Here is a 16,312-nt window from a genome sequence, read left to right as displayed (position 1 = left end):
GTTTCCAGAATTCTGTTCATGGTAATTTTTGTTAGTCTTTCACTCTCTTTCCTGCCCTGCCTTAACTGTGGCTAAAGTTCCTGGCAGATACTGTTCCTCAGGGACATTTCCCCTACATCAGCACATTTGGTACATAAACACTAGGAAATGAACTCCTAAGCCACACAGCCCTGTGTGCGGAAGTCTCATCCAGTAAGGCTTACTAAAGCATAGAAGCAAGAGAAGTAGCTTCATCAATCTACCAGGTCAATTAGAAGAACATCAGCCTGTCCATACAAAGCAAAAATGGTAGCAAACGTGGAAGCTTTTCATGTAATTGATAAAATATCTGTCTGCCATGGAGCAGCTGCGGTAATCATAGAGGAAACTTGACTTCCCTCTCATCAAAAAAGCTGGTTTTTTAACACAGGTGTCACACAAAAGATACTGGCAAATATTGTGCTTAACCCTGATAATGGCGTAGTCATGCACAATTAATTTGTCGTCTTTACAAGAGAACATAGGTATAAGAACAAGCATATTTATTCATATGTTGTTGTAACACATGTAAACACAAAAGATGAAAAAGTGCTTTTATAGCTTGTATGTGCAGAATATCCTTAGTTAATACAGCACAGGCGCTATATTTTCTTCGACTTTGTTTTGTTGTCTTAGTTATAAAAACAGATCAGCTAAATTAAGGCTCAAAAATAGTTTCTTAATGACAGTTTTATATCATTAATTTTGAATTTTTCATTTCATTACTTGCCTAATGCCGTTTATGTAACTGAATCTCCTGAATGATTGTAGGTTCAGTCGGCAGCTCTGGATGAGATGTTTCAGCAAACTGAAGATATTACATATCGATACCACAAAGCAGCCTTGCTGCTAGAAGGACTGACTAAAATACTGCAAGACCCTGCAGATATAGAAAATGTACACAAGTGTAAGTTTATGTTGAATAATGAAAATATTGAAAACTACATGGAATTAATGCATTGTAAAATAACACTGAAGTCATCACCTGTTTTTTACCTCTCTCCGTTTGCAGATAAATCTAGCATCGAGCGAAGGCTTTCTGCACTTTGCTATAGCACAGTGGCTGTATATGAGCAGTAGGAATATCCCGAGGACCAGATGGTGTGAACATAAGGGACCACATCAGTGATACTGCACTTTTTTCACTACAGCTTAATTGTTGTCCTTGTTCTGCCCCACGTGGAAGATGATTCTTACATTTCTGTGGTGACTACCAAAGAAACAGCAGCATATTCAAAGAGGAGAAATTCCAAAAGTACACTTGCCTTACTGATCCAGCAGCTCCTTCTTCTTCCTAGCAACAGAATTTAAAAGAATCTCTCTTCACATTTCAAACTGATCCTTGTACGTGTGCTTTGAACTTGAATGATCAGGGTTTGGGTTTTTTTTTCCTCATGAGGTTTATAGAGAGTGGATCCTTCTGCATCAGGTACAAAAAGACATTTCCCTCAGAAGATTCCCTCAAAAGTTTGTGAAAAATATTTTTAAGTTGTCAGTAAAATGTGGCAGAGTGAATCTGGGAAATCCTAACCATGTGCAAGTGCTGTTGGAAGCTTTCAGGGCTAAGCTGGCTTGTGTCGGAGCTCACATGTTGTAAACATGGCTCAGCTTGTCATATGAAGGGATGGTGAGAAAGCGCTTTTTTACACAGGGGAAAGATGGTAATGGAAGAAATTGCGCTCCATCTGTGCAAAATCCCCAGTGGGTTTTCAGCTGATGTGGATATAATTTGATGATCTTCTTCCAAAATATTTTGTTTTGCACTAATTTACTAAAGCAACTGTATATTCATTTTTGAAGAACTATATAAAAAAAAATTAGAGAAAGAAGGCACAATGGACTTGGCTGAATTTCATTTCAGTGTACATAAAATTCTTTTCAGAATTTCAAATGTAGCTTCTAGAAGACTTTCAAACAAACTGTAAAAACTTGTATTCATGTGAACCTTTCCATTTTATACCTATTTGTCTAATACTTGAGTAACTACTGCTCTGGACTTTCTCAGTAATAGCAATGTTGAGTTGCTGGTTGTTTGCTTTTTATATAGATTTGGTTGCATCTTCTGTTGTGCATGCAATATGTGCATTAATGCCTGCAGTCTCTAGGGGTGTAATGACAGTTCTCTGTAGTTTGTTTCTTGGGCAGTATTACAATAAATACTGTAAACTGAAAGGTTCTGCAAGGAACCATGCAAAACCAGAAAATAACGTTGGGGTTTGAGATGCTGATAAATTGATGTAGAATATCTACATACCGTGTGTGAAAAATCAGGATTATTTTGTGTGCATTTTGGGGGAGAGGTGGGAAGCTTCATTTAGCCTTATAGGCATTATCATTTCAAGCATCCCATGAGACCATCAGGACAGCGATTTGCAAAGTATTTAGGCAGATCAGCTTCTCTGGAAATGGTTCCTATACTTTATTTTTGGGACTTTTTTTTGTTACTCAACTGCTTGAATACTTGAATAAACCATTCTCCAGGACAAAATCATTTTAATCCTCTTAAACACAGTGGTCTGAACTATTTGACAAAGTTGTACAGGGCTTACACATCAAAATACTGTTTCAGTGTTGGGATAACCATGTGTTTCCTTTACTTTGACAGAGTAATGTACTTTTTACCTTATTTATCTGTATGAAATTCCAACAGTTAATTTGAAAGTGTTTGTTTATATAATGTTTGTATTTTTAGGTCTTTAATACGGTGTTTCTACCTCTCCTTTGTAATTGCATGCATTATTCTTGAAACTAGGTAATAACTCACTGAACTGTTGCATAATAGCCTTTTTATTATGGCCTGTATAAATGTATATTAAGGTAAAAATAAATACTGACACTAGAAGTGTTTCTATGGTAAAACTGAGTTTTTGTGTCTTTGTAACCAAAGGCCAGTGGTGTTAACTTCAAAAAAACCAGGTTTGTACTTTGCTGGTTAAACCAGTTGCTGAATGTTCCCCTCAGCAGTTGGACATGCCACCAGGGCAGGATGGGGCAACTTGCTGGAGTTCGTTATCTCTGGATAGCTCTGGCACAAAGTGTCCCTGAGTTTGTTTTCCCTTGCTTTAGGAAAACAATTTACCCTGCCTTTTTTTTTTTTTTTTTTTTTAAACTTGGATTTGAAAACAAGTATGCTAAGTAGGTTCCTGGGTAACAGCTGTATGTTCTTTCAACAAGGTGCTTATTTGTTGCCTCTAGCAAAGAGGGGCTGTCTGGGCTGCCAAAACAGCATATACAGAGCTAATTGAATGAAAAATTGACAGTTAAGTTACAATTTCTATCCAAACTTTACCAAAAAAATGCTTTGTCCACCATGTAGCTAATATCCTCTCTCGCATCTGAGGTGTGCTGTGGTAGCTGGTATGTGGCTGCTGTATTTTTTAGTTGTACTATGAAATTTTTCCCAATTTATTATTTAAAAAAACCCTATGCTTGTGACTGGCACGTAAAGAGGATGAGGAAGGAGTGAGCAGGGAATGCTAATGATACATCTGAACACGAACGTAGGAACAAAGCAAAAGCCTTAATGCACAAATGTAGGAGATAGGCTGCTTTTCCCAGGAACTCACTGTTTTTTGTTGGTTTTCTTTTTTTTTTCTCAGGATTCAAGCTCATTCTCCTTCCACTCTTGCCAGCAAGACTACAGCTGCACAAACAGGAGGAGAAGAAAAGGGCTATTCTTTTTTGCTGTTTTCAGGAGGAGGAGGAGACCAGTGTTCATGGCCTGTCTTTCTGCATAAACTCATTCCACAAAGATCCTGAAGCTGTCCTCTGTCTTCAGCTTGCCGCACTGAACAGCAGGTGCTTGTTTCTACAAAATACTTTTTTTTTCCCAGCCTTTGAAAGATAGAACTTGAAAGGAGATATCTGATGTGCTGCTTTTCTAGTTCAGCTCTCTAGCATCTACTCGAGCACCATGTTCCGTACTTGTTCCACTCTCTCCGTAGTGTATAATGTCAACTGATGAATCTAAAACACATTTTGATTCTGACATTTGCTTTTTATAAGCAAGAAGTTGAACTCTCAGCCCTTCCTCTGATACAGAGAATGAAATCTAGCTAATTTAATTTGCAACTAAGATACTACAAATTATTCTGAGAAGCATTTTTCACTCGAGAGGTGTGAGTTGTTCCTGGGACTAGCTAGGTTCTGCATAGTTCTTGTTACTTTCTCGTACAGCGATTTCAAGGTATTACCGTCATCACCTCTGGGTTCAGAGGCAGTTAACCGTTGTGATCCACTGGTGTGTCAGCACTCTGCAGTGCATAGCCCAGCTGCACCGAAGAGGGAAGTTTTCTTTTTCTTCTAGAGCAAGTAAAGCTGGATACTGCTTTCAAAGCTTGTTGAGGCTTTGAAATTCAGATAAGCTGGCTTGTGACCTGACTTGTGACCCACCTCCTTTTTGACTCCTGCTTCCTCTCCTGGTTTTTTGTGTGGTTTTCTTTTTTTTTCTTTAATTTTGATCCTTTGACTTCCTTGTCTGCTCTGAACTTTGCTTGCTACTGTCTTTTTTGACTGTCCAGGATGCCTTTAAGTCTTTAAGCAAATCTCCTTTTATCCTGAACTTCCCTATCTGACCTGAGCAGTAGCCCTGGCTGTGGCTTTTTAAAAAGTGCCTGCGTAGCTCCTCCTTTCTGTAGATCAGTGAAGTGTATCTCAGTAACCCCTCTCTGGAGGTCTTTAAGTCAGCTGGAGCCCAGTCTCACCAAGTCTTGGCACTGCTTCTTTGGACAAACACCTTTTCAATAGGCTTTTGTATGTGGCAGGCTCCCCCTCCTCTTTGGCTGAAAGCAAACTAAGTGCCAGTGGTGCTGTTGAGTCTTGTTGCAGTCTTTGTGCCAATCATTTTCATTGTTTCTTTGTGTCACTTTCACATTTTCCATGGCCCCTGCTATGTCTACAATGCAGCCCACAGACCATGGCTCTGTACTACACAGTATCTTGTTCTTGCAAATGTGAGATCAGCCACAGCTTTCAAAACAAGTGATGCCATAAATGAACTGAGCTGTATTTATTTGTGTAGGTTCCTTAAAACCTCTCTGTTGTTAATCTTCTGTACCCGCTTTCATGATTGAGTGCTGTTTGGGCTTCTGTATCTGCCCATCGTCTTGTGTCACTGGCCAGATTGTGTGACTTCTAGAAAACACTTGGAACTCAAGACTAGGTAGACATTTAAGCAGAAATTGAGGATTGTCAGCCTAGCTAAAAACTTGGAGGTTCTGTGAGCGTGGTGTGTGAGCTAAAGAAACATTTATTGATTAGCTGTGTTATTTGGTGGACTCTTGAAACCAAATACTGCACAGCTTATCTTCTAAACCAAAGTCCCCCTTCCCCAGGCTCTGCTAGATGCTTTTGGGAGCAAGGCAAGGAACAGCTCAAAGGCATCCTCCCCAGGCCCAGTGCAGGGCAGGAGCCTGTCTCACCGCAGTGCCTTGCTATAATCGACTCCAAGAGGGGAGCGAGAGCAAGGGCCTGCGAGGAGTGGAGGGGAGAGGGGAGTCTCAAGCTCAGCTTCTCAATAAACCATCTCTTGCTGCTGTTAAGTGTAGCCCTGGGGATTAGAGCATCCCCAGCACTGCTTACCTCCCGATTCCTCTGGAGTTCAATTACTTTCCCATAAATAGTTCCCTTCTTTATTGTCTCTTAGTGACTGAATAAAAATAGAAAACGCTGTCAGCTCCTAGGCGTGGGGAGCACACTGCAGACCATGCGTTTCAGCGGGTGCTGTCTGAGGTATTCTTCCATCTCACGCAAGATCCCACACTTCCCTGAAATCCACGTCTCACCCAGCTGCTCCAGGGAGACTCAACTGATATTTTGCAATGCTTGAAATGCCATCAACCTTGTTTCCTGTCCATAATTGGCTAAAAGATGTCCCTGACAAGGACAAAAGGGACTGTCTTCCAGGATGCAGCATGCCGCTGCTCTCTCATTTCTGCAGTTACAGAGGAGCCTTAAAACCAGGTTTCTGCAAAAGCATGGCACAGTACTAGCCTGCTGGCCACTGGGATGAACTGGGATGTTTGCCTCCTGTGTGTGATGCAAAGCACAAGAAGCACTGCTGTGGCATGAAAACCCTCGGGCTGAAGGGTGAGAATTTTACAGGCTCTGGAGAACGGCTACTCTGGAAAACATCAGTAAATAACCATCTCCCTGCTCCTGCAGATACCTCTTGGTGGGTGTGCTGCCTGCAGAGAGGATGTATTGCAGCACTGTTTCCCCAGGCCCAATGTAATACTCCATGCTGAGAGCTCAAAGACTTTTACTCCGATTGCAGTAGCGTTAATTCCTTATCTAATTTTCCTTGGACCTATAGACAGTGTGGTGCCTGGACAGAGCTCCAACCTGCCCTGCCTGCAAGGATGCCAACAGGATCAAGGAGAGCATGTTTGCGTCAGGTAATGCTCCTGCGAGGAATGTTCCCACTTCTACCTGTGTCTTCTGGAATGCAAACCCAACTCCTTTTCATATACCACAGTGCAAGGGCCCTGTCAAGCCCAGCCTGTTTTTCCTTCACATGTTGCCTCCTGCACTTAAGTATTGGCAGTTGTTCTTGTCGTTCTTTTACATGGCAGACTGTTTACTGCTGAGATTTGTGCAATAGCTTGTGAAATGTTCATGTGCTGGCTGAGCCACAGCCCAGGAGTTGCCAGCAAAGCCAACCAACTTCATGAAAGCCAAGCTTTGTGTCTCAGGGGAGTCGTGGTTCAGGCACAGCCTGCTGAGCTAAAGGGCAGCCCCCAGCCTTAGCCAGCCATGCTGATCTGGGAAAATGTCATGAAATTTTTTTTTGGGGGGGTGGGGGGAGCATGTGCTCCATGCTAGCCCCATCTCCTGGGAATGAGCACCCAGCTACTGGCCCTCTGCATCACAGAGGTGTGTGGAGGGCAGAGATTTAGTTGGACATAGTTTCAGCTGAGGAGCATTAGCAATAAATGGCCTGTGTAAGAGTGTGTCGGAAATGGTAGCACAGAACAACCCGAGAGTAATTTTCAAATAATCCCCTTGCATTTCTTAGAACAAGTTGTGGCAGGACTATTTTTAACTGGAATGAGCCCAGCCTTGTCTCAGCTCCTTTCCCTTTTTTTTTTTTTTGGCTTGTTTCCCACACGAGTGCTGTATCAAGGTTAATTCGACTGTCCTGGCCAGGCTATTCCTGTTGATTGCTTTGCCTCCTACAAAACACCACCTGCATTTTCAGCGCTTGCTGGCCAGTTTTCCTTGACCGACTCATCTCTCCCTCCTGCTGATGCAGGAGGTTGCTGGAAGGGTGCCACGATCCCCTTCACCAGCACTTGAGCTCAGAAACGCCGCCCAAATACGAGGCGCTCGGTAAGTTCACGCAGCGTTTGCTCTGCAGGGGAAAACCGAGGGGTAAATCTGCCCTGTGCCACGTACCCTCCTTAGATAAGGAACCCCGAGGGGGACTTTGCCCCTCTGACTTCTCACGCAATACGTTTCCCTGCCCCACGTCTGTCAGCGTTTCGCAACCTGCTGTGCCCCAGTCCATGCCAGACCCAGTTCCCACCCACGGGGGAGCCCAAGGGGGATTGGCAGCTTTTTGCCAGCAGCTGGCACTCCTGCAAGGCAGCCCACAGAAGCGGAGGCGCTGGGACGAAGGGAAGGAGCATTCCTGACGGTAGGAATCAAGGTCCTGGCCCTGCTTGCCGGTTCCCGGGGGCCCCTGCCCGGTTCCTGCCGCCGGGGGTTGTCGGTTCACGTTCTTCGCTCTCGTCTTTTCGCTCTTTCCTCTGATGCTCTTGCCAAACTACCTGCTCTCTTCGTGTTCTCGAAGCTCACGCCTGCAGCTAAAGGACGCTGCTCCGGACCCTGCCAGCTCCAGCCTCCGCAGGAAGCGATACGGTTGCAACGTCCCTCCTGCCCGGCGGCGGGAAGGTGCTCAGCAGCTCGGCAAAGCCGCTTCCTCCTCCTCCTCCTCCTCCTCCTCCTCCTCCTCCTCCGGGGCCGACCGTTAACCCCCGGCCCGGGCCGCTGCTGGAGGGGGTTTGCGGGACCCCTGCACCCCCCCGCGCCGGCCGCTTCCATTCTGGGGGGAAGGAGGTTGGGAGGCGGTGGCCCTGCGGCCTCTCCCATTCTACCGCCGGGGGGGGGGGGGAAGTCTGTAGGGTGGGGTGGGGGGCGGTGCCGTCACGTGAGCGGAAAGCGGAAGCGGCCTGAGGCGAAGGGGGGATCCCGGCGGGCGGCGGCGGCCCGGGGTGGGCGGAGGGGCCTTTCCCGGGGGTTTTGAGCCCTTCCCGGGGGCAGCGGCACCACTGCGTGGACGGGGGAGGCCCGCGGTCGGGGAGGCTTCGCCTCAGCCCGGTTGGCGCTCGGGGGGAGGTCTCTGGGGTTCCGCGGAGGTCAGTGGGGTTCCTCGCCGTGGCCTTGCTGGGTAGTGCTCGGTACCGGGATGCGAGGAAAGGCTGCCTTCCCGGACCTAGGCCACGGCCAGGAGCTGCCCTTCGGTTGCCTGCGTGACACCCTTGCTGTTGTACTGACGTTTGCTCCCTGTACTCCTTCTCAGACTTCACTAAATCACAAACTGCAGCAGATTATTTAAGGTTTCAGGAAGATACGGCATAATTAGGACCGAATGATAGCAGATATCAGCCCTCGAGCTGGGGAGGTGGGAATGCAGCTGGTGGTTGAGAGTGTGTCCAATCCTTGTAGGAACAGTCGGTTTCCATCTGTAGGAGGGAGGGCCCGTAGCGAGCCGGGTCTTGCTGCTCTCTCTTTGCAGCGCTGAGCAGCCATGGAGAGGATGCAGGAGGTCGTTGGGCGGGCGAGAGCCGCCTTCAACTCGGGCCGGTGCCGCTCGCTGGAGTTCAGGATGCAGCAGCTGAAGGCCCTGGAGCGGATGGTGCAGGAGAAGGAGGAGGAGATCCTGGCAGCCATCAAGGCAGATCTGCACAAGGTGTGGGCTGGGGGGAGGTTTCTCCCTTCTGCTGTGCCTGGACAGCGGTCAGCCCTGAAGGGCAAGCGGGAGGGCCCAGGGCTGCCTTTGCTGTGCCAGACGGCTTTTGCTGATGTCCCCCACGGTGCTGGCTCTGCCTGTGTCCCGCCAAGGTCTGCTACCGCCATTCCTGAGAAGGAGCTAGCCTGAGGCAGGACTGTGAAGGCAGGCCCTGGCTGCCAGGCCTTGGCTTCTGCTGCACACGAAGCCCCGTGTACCCAGACTGACCGTCTTCTATCGGGGATCCTTTGGGGCAGCACGACCAACATCAGACACTTTGCACCAGCAGAATTTACCTTGCTTCCCTGGTCTGCTGTAGTGGCTGTAGAAGATGGGTGCCTTCACCATCCCTTCCCAAGCTTCCTCTTGTTGCAGAGTGGACACAATGCATACAGCCATGAGATCCTGGGCGTTCTGGGGGAGCTGGCCCTGGCCATGGACAAGCTGCCGTCCTGGGCAGCCCCTCAGCCTGTGAAGAAGAACCTGCTGACGATGCGGGATGAGGCCTACATCTGCCTCGAGCCGCTGGGGGTGGTGCTGATCATCGGGGCCTGGAACTACCCCTTCGTCCTCATCATGCAGCCTTTGGTCGGGGCCATCGCAGCAGGTGGGGACCCGCCACAGCTCCTCTCCTTTGTGGGTCCGTGGGTGGGTGCTGCAGGAGGCAGGAGAGGAGCGCGAGGGCAAAGCGGCCGTGCTGCATTTGTCTTGTAGGCAATGCCGTGGTGGTGAAGCCGTCGGAGATCAGCGAGAACACGGCTCAGCTGGTGGCTGATCTCCTCCCCCAGTACCTTGACCGGGTGAGTTAGCGCTTTCTCTAGGCGGGGGGTGAGTTGAGGAAGTAGACAGCCCTCAGGAGACCCTGGTGCTCATATGTGCCCTTGGTCTTAATGTGCGGTAGCAGCTCCACAGCCTGTATCAGCACTGGCCTCAATCTTCATTTTGTTTAGTTCATGTGGCATAAAGTGGCAAGTGAAACTGTTTCAGGGGAGGGAGCAGAGCTTCCCTCTGTTATCGATATCCTTTGTCCAGCTCCTAACGTAACTCAGAAGTGAGTGTCCCCCATGCAGAGCTGCTGCCTTGACATATTTGCTTTAAATCAAGGTAGCTATAAGGCTCTTTTTTGCCCTGCAGGAGCTGTATCCCGTGGTAACTGGAGGAGTACCTGAGACAACAGCGTTGCTGACGCAGAGATTTGATCACATCCTGTATACCGGCAACTCCACAGTGGGCAAAATCGTGATGGCAGCAGCCGCCAAGCACCTGACGCCCGTCACCCTGGAGCTGGGTGGGAAGAGCCCCTGCTACATTGACAAGGACTGTGACCTGGCTGTTGCCTGCAGGTCAGGTTGCTGAAGCCCTTGGCAGGGTCTCAGCGGTGGGGCAGGGACCCCGTGGGCAGGTGGACGTCTCTGGGCCGTTGTTCCCAGACCGTGGGTGTCGCTCAGGCGCTGTTGGCTGGGCTGTGGGGTCTGGAAGGGACTGCCTGTGGAGAAAGCATCTCCCTTTCCCCCACAGGCGGATAACGTGGGGGAAGTACATGAACTGTGGGCAGACCTGCATCGCCCCAGACTACATTATGTGTGACCCGTGCATCCAGAGCAAGGTGGTGGAGAACATCAAGGCGGCTCTGCAGGTGAGCGTGGAGTTCCTCGTGCTGTGGGAGTCGTTCCTGTTACAGCCCAGGTCTGAGTTTCTGGAGCTGCAGCCCTGGAGCTGTGGCTGTTGTGGCGGTGTGTTGAGCGCTTTGGTTCTGCTGTGCCCTTTGGCAGGAGTTCTATGGGGAAGACGTGAAGTCGTCTCCGGATTACGAAAGGATCATCAACAAGCGTCACTTCCAGAGGATCCTGGGCCTGTTGGAAGGGCAGAAGATTGCTCACGGGGGAGAAGCCGATGAGGCCTCCTGCTTCATAGGTGCTCCTGGCAGCTGTTGGGGAGGGGAGGTGGTAGCAGGTGCCTTTTGGGGGCTGAGGGTGTCTGTGGCTTGTTTGGTGAGTGTTGTACGCAGGCGGTGCCCAGGACGAGGTCCTGCGATAGACCGCGTCTTCTGTCCTGCTCACACCGTCTCCTTCCCGCCTGTTTGCCTCAGCACCGACTATCCTCACTGACGTTTCTCCGGAGTCAAAGGTGATGGAGGAGGAAATCTTTGGACCGGTCCTTCCCATTCTGACCGTGAAGAGCGTAGACGAAGCCATTGAGTTCATCAACCGTCGGGAGAAGCCCCTTGCCCTGTATGTCTTCTCCAACAACAAGAAGGTGGGTCTGGGCTGTGCTCCCCTGCGGAGGCTTCTCTGCTCAGTTGAATCCTGAACGTGGCCGGGTCCCAGGCACGGCTCCCCGCAGGACCTGTGTCTTCTCCTCTTTGGATGTGAATCACAGCGTTTGGCTCACGGGGGCCGCGAGTGTCCCCCGAGCTGCTGGAGGCTCCCAGCCTCCTGCTGAAGGACTCTGCGTTTGCATGACTTTTGTGAAATAGAAGGAGAAAAAGGTGAATTTCCTCGTTGGTGCCATGTAGTCTTTCATGGTTAACTTAGTTACTTTTAATACGTTGCTAGGGAGGCGATCTCCCAGGTTTCCGTCTTTGCCATCCCTCCTCTGAACTTTCCTTGACTTAACACTGTGCGGAGAGGGCTTGTCTGAGTTGTCTGCGAGAGAAAGTGAAGACGATGGCCTGTTGGCTCGTAGCTCCCCTCCCATCCTGCTCAGGCGTGTGGTCTGGTCTCTTCTGGGCCTTTGTAACATTTTTGTTGGTTTGTTTTCTTTTGCCAGTTAATCAAAAGAGTCATCTCAGAAACCTCCAGTGGGGGTGTGACTGGAAATGATGTCATCATGCATTTCTTCCTCTCAACCTTACCCTTTGGTGGTGTTGGTAAGTTACTGGAGCTCCTTAAGTGTTGTGGCTTGCTGGGCGGTGTGACCCAGGGAACAGCAGCTGTTGGTTTGTGTCTGCCTGTTACAGCTGAAGGGTCTCTGTATAGCAGATCTCAATAATAATAACAATTATTATTTCCGGGAGTACATGAGGACAGGGGCCAAAAGGGAGAAAACTTTTTTTGGTGTGTTTTGGGGAAGACTGAAGCATTTAGTGCAGACTGATGTGAAAGGTGCTTTAAAACCATGAGCTGCGACTGGAGTGATCGCAGTAATTGCAGGAGGAAGGGTAGGACTTCAGCTTGGGGAGGATTGGAACAGGCTACAGAACAGCCTCCGGGAGCTTTGCAGAAGAGGGTTTGGGTGTTTACAGTGCTCGCAAGCTGACAGCGAACCAGCAGCGTTGTGCTGCTGTGAACAGCGCACGCAGTCCTGGAATTGAAAAACGGAGGTGTACCCTGCAAAGCTCCTCAGGAAACTCTTCTCACACAGCACCGGTCGGATCTCAGAGCCTCGGCACAGTGCTTTGAGGGGGAGCTAAATCTAGGGAAGAGGTGGAGATGGGCACAGCGAGCAGCGCACACAGGAAGACAAGGAAATACTGGCGAGTGTGTAGCGAAAAGGAGGTGGGGAAGAAGAGGGATGGAGTACAGGTGGACACCTTAGAGCCTGAGAAGTGCTGCAGAGAGGAAGGATCAGTTGTCCCCTCTGCAGGCACGTGGAGGAGACGTTGTGCTTTTAAACTGGAGCGAGGCAGGTGCAGGGCAGGTAACGTGCAGTGCAGCTGGCAAGCAACTGCAATTGTCCTGTGCCGCTTCTTGCCCTGCTGGTGGCCCCAAGCGGCCAAAGGTTTGACTGGCTGAGCCTGCGGAGTGACCTGCCTGGGTCGTGTCCCTCAGGTAACAGCGGGATGGGCGCCTACCACGGCAAGCACAGCTTTGAGACCTTCTCCCACCGCCGTGCCTGCTTGATCAAGGACCTGAAGATGGAGGGTATGAACAAACTCCGGTACCCACCTAGCAGCCAGAAGAAGGTGGACTGGGCCAAGTTCTTCCTCTTGAAGCGATTTAACAAGGGCCTAGTGGGACTGGTCGTCTTGGTCCTGCTGGGGGTTGTGGCAGCGGTGGTGATAAAGGTGAGCTTTGGGTCTTGGCCCTCTGCGTGAGTGCATGCGCAATTCATCTGACCTTCTGCAAGTTCACTCTTTGCAGCTGCAGCCCTTTCTTAGAGCCTGGCCTGTTTTTTCTGTCGTGAGGCTTATGATATCTGGCCTGCCTGAAATTATCAAGATCTGCCGCTCGCTCTTGCAAGTGGTATCTAGAACAGAAATGTCCTCCGAGAGATGTCGTAGGCTGCTGTAGGATTTGTTGCCCTGCCTTGGTAGGGGATCCCCGTGAGAAGCTCCCTCCAGAGGCAGAGGTTGGTACGTTTTGGAGAGGTGAGGAGTGCTTTTGACTCCAGGCCTTTCTTGAGCAGCGTTGTGAGCTGCTCCGCACGCAGCCTAGCCCAGACGGCTGCAGTTCTGTGCCATGGCGCCCTGGGGAAGGGAGGCTGTGTCCTAAAGCCTAGGGCTACGAGGAGCTCTTGCTCCTCGCCCGGTTGCAGCCGCCATCTGACCTCAGCTCGGTTATTTCTGCTTCCTCCCCTGCTCCTGGCCGGCTAGTGCGGAAGGGTGGGATGTCCTCCCCTCTCTGCAGGAGGCAGAAGCCTGCTGGTGCTGGCTGGAGGACTCGAGACGCCTCCCGAGATGGAGGGGCAAGATCTAAAACTCCAAGCGTGATCGCTGGTGGTTCTCCGTGGCTGGCAGACCAGGCACGATGTGCGGCTGCGCCGGCTGCTGCTTGCAAGGGTGGCAGGGTGGACCAGGACTCTGCCCTTCAGTCTGTTGTGTGCTGCGACTCCCGCGAGGAGACGAGACGCGCAGGAGCCCAACAAGCCGGGGGAAATAACCTGCCTGCTTATTTGGGTGCGGGAGGAGGCGTAAGAGCCGACAAGCGGCTGAGGCCTTGAAGCACCAGCCAGGGAGGCAGCCCCTGTCTAGGGGAATGCCTTCTCAGCGAAGGGGGGAAACTCACGGCGTCTTGAAATGCTTTGGGTTTTCTCAGAATCACCAGTCTGTGCTGAAGAGAAAAGCTCTCTTGATTGTGCTGGCTGTTCAGAGGCTGGGCTGGCTGAGTGTGTGGTAAGGAGGAGCAGGTTTCAGAGCACTGCTGTGGCTGTCACAGTGAGGTAGGAGCCTTTTTCTTCTCCTGCGTGTAGACGTGGTTTGAGACGGGGCAAAGCCTTGTCTGAGTAGTGACTGCGGGGCCTGCAGAAGGTTCGCCCTGGAGCCGGAGAGCGATGCTTTCCCTGGCAGTGCTCGGAGCTCGCACAGCGTCCGAGATAACCAGTCCGTGCATGCTGAGGGGGCAGGAGACCGGCGAGCTGGACCCTGGGGAAGTCACCCTGAGCGAAGGAGCTTTGCTTCAGGCTGTTCTAGAAGGGGAGTTGGGTTTGTGTCAGCAAATCCTTCACAGGACGTTGGTGTTGTGTTTTGCTTTCGCAGATGGTTTGCTGCTGAAGAGAGGAGAAGGCGCCACGTGCAAGCCATACTCCGAGTGCTCGCTTTGTGTCTGTTCCCTTAAGCTGAGAAGTCATTTTTGTTTCTTTCGTACTGGGTCATTTCAGTGGGCTGTTGAGCGCACAGAGTAGCCTTAGAGAGGCACTAACCAAGAGAAGGCTCGGACTCCTGTTTACTAAAAAGCTGTTCTGATACGGAGGGACCACTGGGTGCAAGCTCTCGAAAGGAGGACTGCAGAGCAAGAAATACCAGTCCCTACGTCCACCCCATGCCACGCAGAGCTCTGCTTCCAGGGACGCGCACGCTGTGTCTTGCACCGAACCGCTTCCCTTTCTGCAGTGGCAAAGAGGAGCTCAAGTTTCAGCTGTGATTGGGTGGACGGTGTTTTCCCTGCAGCGTTCGGGATGGTCTGTCTTCTGCTGTGCCCCGAACAACCACCCTCTTGGTGACGAGTCTGAGACAGGCTGGGCTGGCTGATGCGTGTTAGCGATAGCGATGGTTATGAATAAACCTAGCGAGGTTCCCCTTGCCGTTTAATTGAGGTGAAATATTCCTGGATCTCTGCGAAGCAGAGTCGTCCACAGCTGGTCAGGGGATGCAGGCTGACGCCCTTTTTGGGGCTCTGGGTTTCATCGTGTGCCTGTAACCGTTATCTGGCAGTTAGCAAATTCCAAAGACGCTACCTGCACTGCCTGTGTTTTGCTGGTAAGAGTGTCTCGGGCTCATACAAGAGAACTTTCAGGCCTCCTGTTTAGAGAAGTGGGAATCACAAAGTACCCTGTTGTGGGTTAGCCCGGCTGGGCATCTGAGCCCCACACAGCCGCTCGCTCGCTCCCCCAGTGGGCCAGGGAAGAGAATGGGCGGGGTAAAAGGGAGAAAACTTGTAGGTTGAGATAAAGCTAGTTTAGTAGGTAAAGCGAAAGCTGGGCGTGCAAGCGAGCCAATTGAGGAATACATGAATTACTTCCCCTCGGCAGGCAGATGTTCAGCCATCCCCAGGAGAGCAGGGCTTCATCGCACGTAACGGTGACTTGGGAAGACAGACGCCGTAACTCGCACTGTCCGCTCCCCGCCTTCATCTTTCCCCCCTCAGCTTGTATGGCTGAGCACGACGTCCTATGGTCTGGAATAGCTGTCGCTTTGGTCAGTTGGGGTCAGCTCTGCCAGCCGTGTCCCCTCCCCGCTTCTCGCCAACCCCAGCCTACGCGCTGGCGGGGTGGTGTGAGAAACAGAGAGCCCTTGACGCTGTGCAAGCACTGTTCAGCAACAGCTGAACCACGGGTGTGTTACCGACACGGTTTTCGTCACCAATCCAAAACGCGGCACCATCCTAGTGGGAAGAAACTTAGCGACTGTGATGAAAATGAACTCCATCCCAGCCAAAACCAGTACAAACCCATTCCTGGTCAGATTCCTCTAAGGGAAAACAATTACTGAAAGAGCGTGTACTCCTTTGTGTTTGAGCTTCTGGGTCTGCCGTAATCTTGCGCTGGGAGATAATATGGGGCTTGTCCTAGCTTGGGGAGAGGATGCTGGAGAAATGGAAGGTGAATGGACCTTAGAAATCTTAACATTTAAATAAGGAAAAATTAAAAATTATTCTTAAATGCAACTACTCACAAGAGAGGAGAAGATGACATTTACTGCGCAATAGGTGGGGTTTCTTCATGTCTGGTGAAAATCCATGTGCTAAGCCTTTTTAACGATCTATTTTGCAAGTACTAAATAAACACTGAGAATTTAAGTAATCAACCGTGCGTGTAAGTCCCTGCAGCGTCCTGGGGAATCCTGCCCATCCTCTGCCGCTCCTGGCTCTGGCCAGGGCTTGGCCAAGCATGACACGTGTGTTGCGAGGTGCCTCTGCCCCCACACAGGAGTGCGGGTCCCCACCGCGATGACCTCCTGCTCGTGGG

General features: G+C 50.4%; 2 protein-coding genes across 8 annotated transcripts in view; both read left to right on the top strand.

Moving 5' to 3' along the window:
- The window catches only part of ULK2 (unc-51 like autophagy activating kinase 2), a 41,027-nt gene extending 38,150 nt beyond the window's left edge, over positions 1 to 2,877 (top strand). Inside the window, exons 27-28 of the mRNA XM_052802852.1 lie at positions 790 to 925; positions 1,031 to 2,877. Of these exons, the coding sequence (XP_052658812.1) occupies positions 790 to 925; positions 1,031 to 1,098 (204 nt within the window). The 3' untranslated portion in view covers positions 1,099 to 2,877. The remainder of the gene's footprint in view (positions 1 to 789; positions 926 to 1,030) is intronic.
- A 4,558-nt stretch (positions 2,878 to 7,435) lies between these two features.
- LOC128148729 (aldehyde dehydrogenase family 3 member A2-like) lies at positions 7,436 to 16,151 on the top strand. 7 transcript variants are annotated; one of them, XM_052802854.1, is made up of 13 exons: positions 7,529 to 7,654; positions 7,811 to 7,911; positions 8,756 to 8,929; positions 9,344 to 9,575; positions 9,683 to 9,768; positions 10,103 to 10,311; positions 10,487 to 10,604; positions 10,741 to 10,882; positions 11,058 to 11,224; positions 11,738 to 11,837; positions 12,739 to 12,974; positions 13,945 to 14,068; positions 14,385 to 16,151. In XM_052802854.1, exons 3-12 carry the CDS (start codon positions 8,768 to 8,770, stop codon positions 14,023 to 14,025), a joined length of 1,533 nt encoding a protein of 510 aa, XP_052658814.1. In that variant the 5' UTR covers positions 7,529 to 7,654; positions 7,811 to 7,911; positions 8,756 to 8,767; the 3' UTR covers positions 14,026 to 14,068; positions 14,385 to 16,151. The 7 variants fall into 7 exon arrangements, with proteins under 7 accessions (XP_052658813.1, XP_052658814.1, XP_052658820.1 ...); XM_052802853.1 differs by lacking the exon at positions 7,811 to 7,911 and having other exon boundaries at positions 7,436 to 7,654; XM_052802855.1 differs by lacking the exons at positions 7,529 to 7,654; positions 7,811 to 7,911 and adding an exon at positions 8,150 to 8,231.
- The last annotated feature ends 161 nt before the right edge of the window (positions 16,152 to 16,312 follow it).

This window comes from Harpia harpyja, chromosome 12 (assembly GCF_026419915.1).
Source record: "Harpia harpyja isolate bHarHar1 chromosome 12, bHarHar1 primary haplotype, whole genome shotgun sequence".
NCBI classification, from domain to species: Eukaryota; Metazoa; Chordata; class Aves; order Accipitriformes; family Accipitridae; genus Harpia; species Harpia harpyja.
Note: the sequence above shows the minus strand (reverse complement) of the source record. Positions and strands in the feature narration are given on the sequence as shown.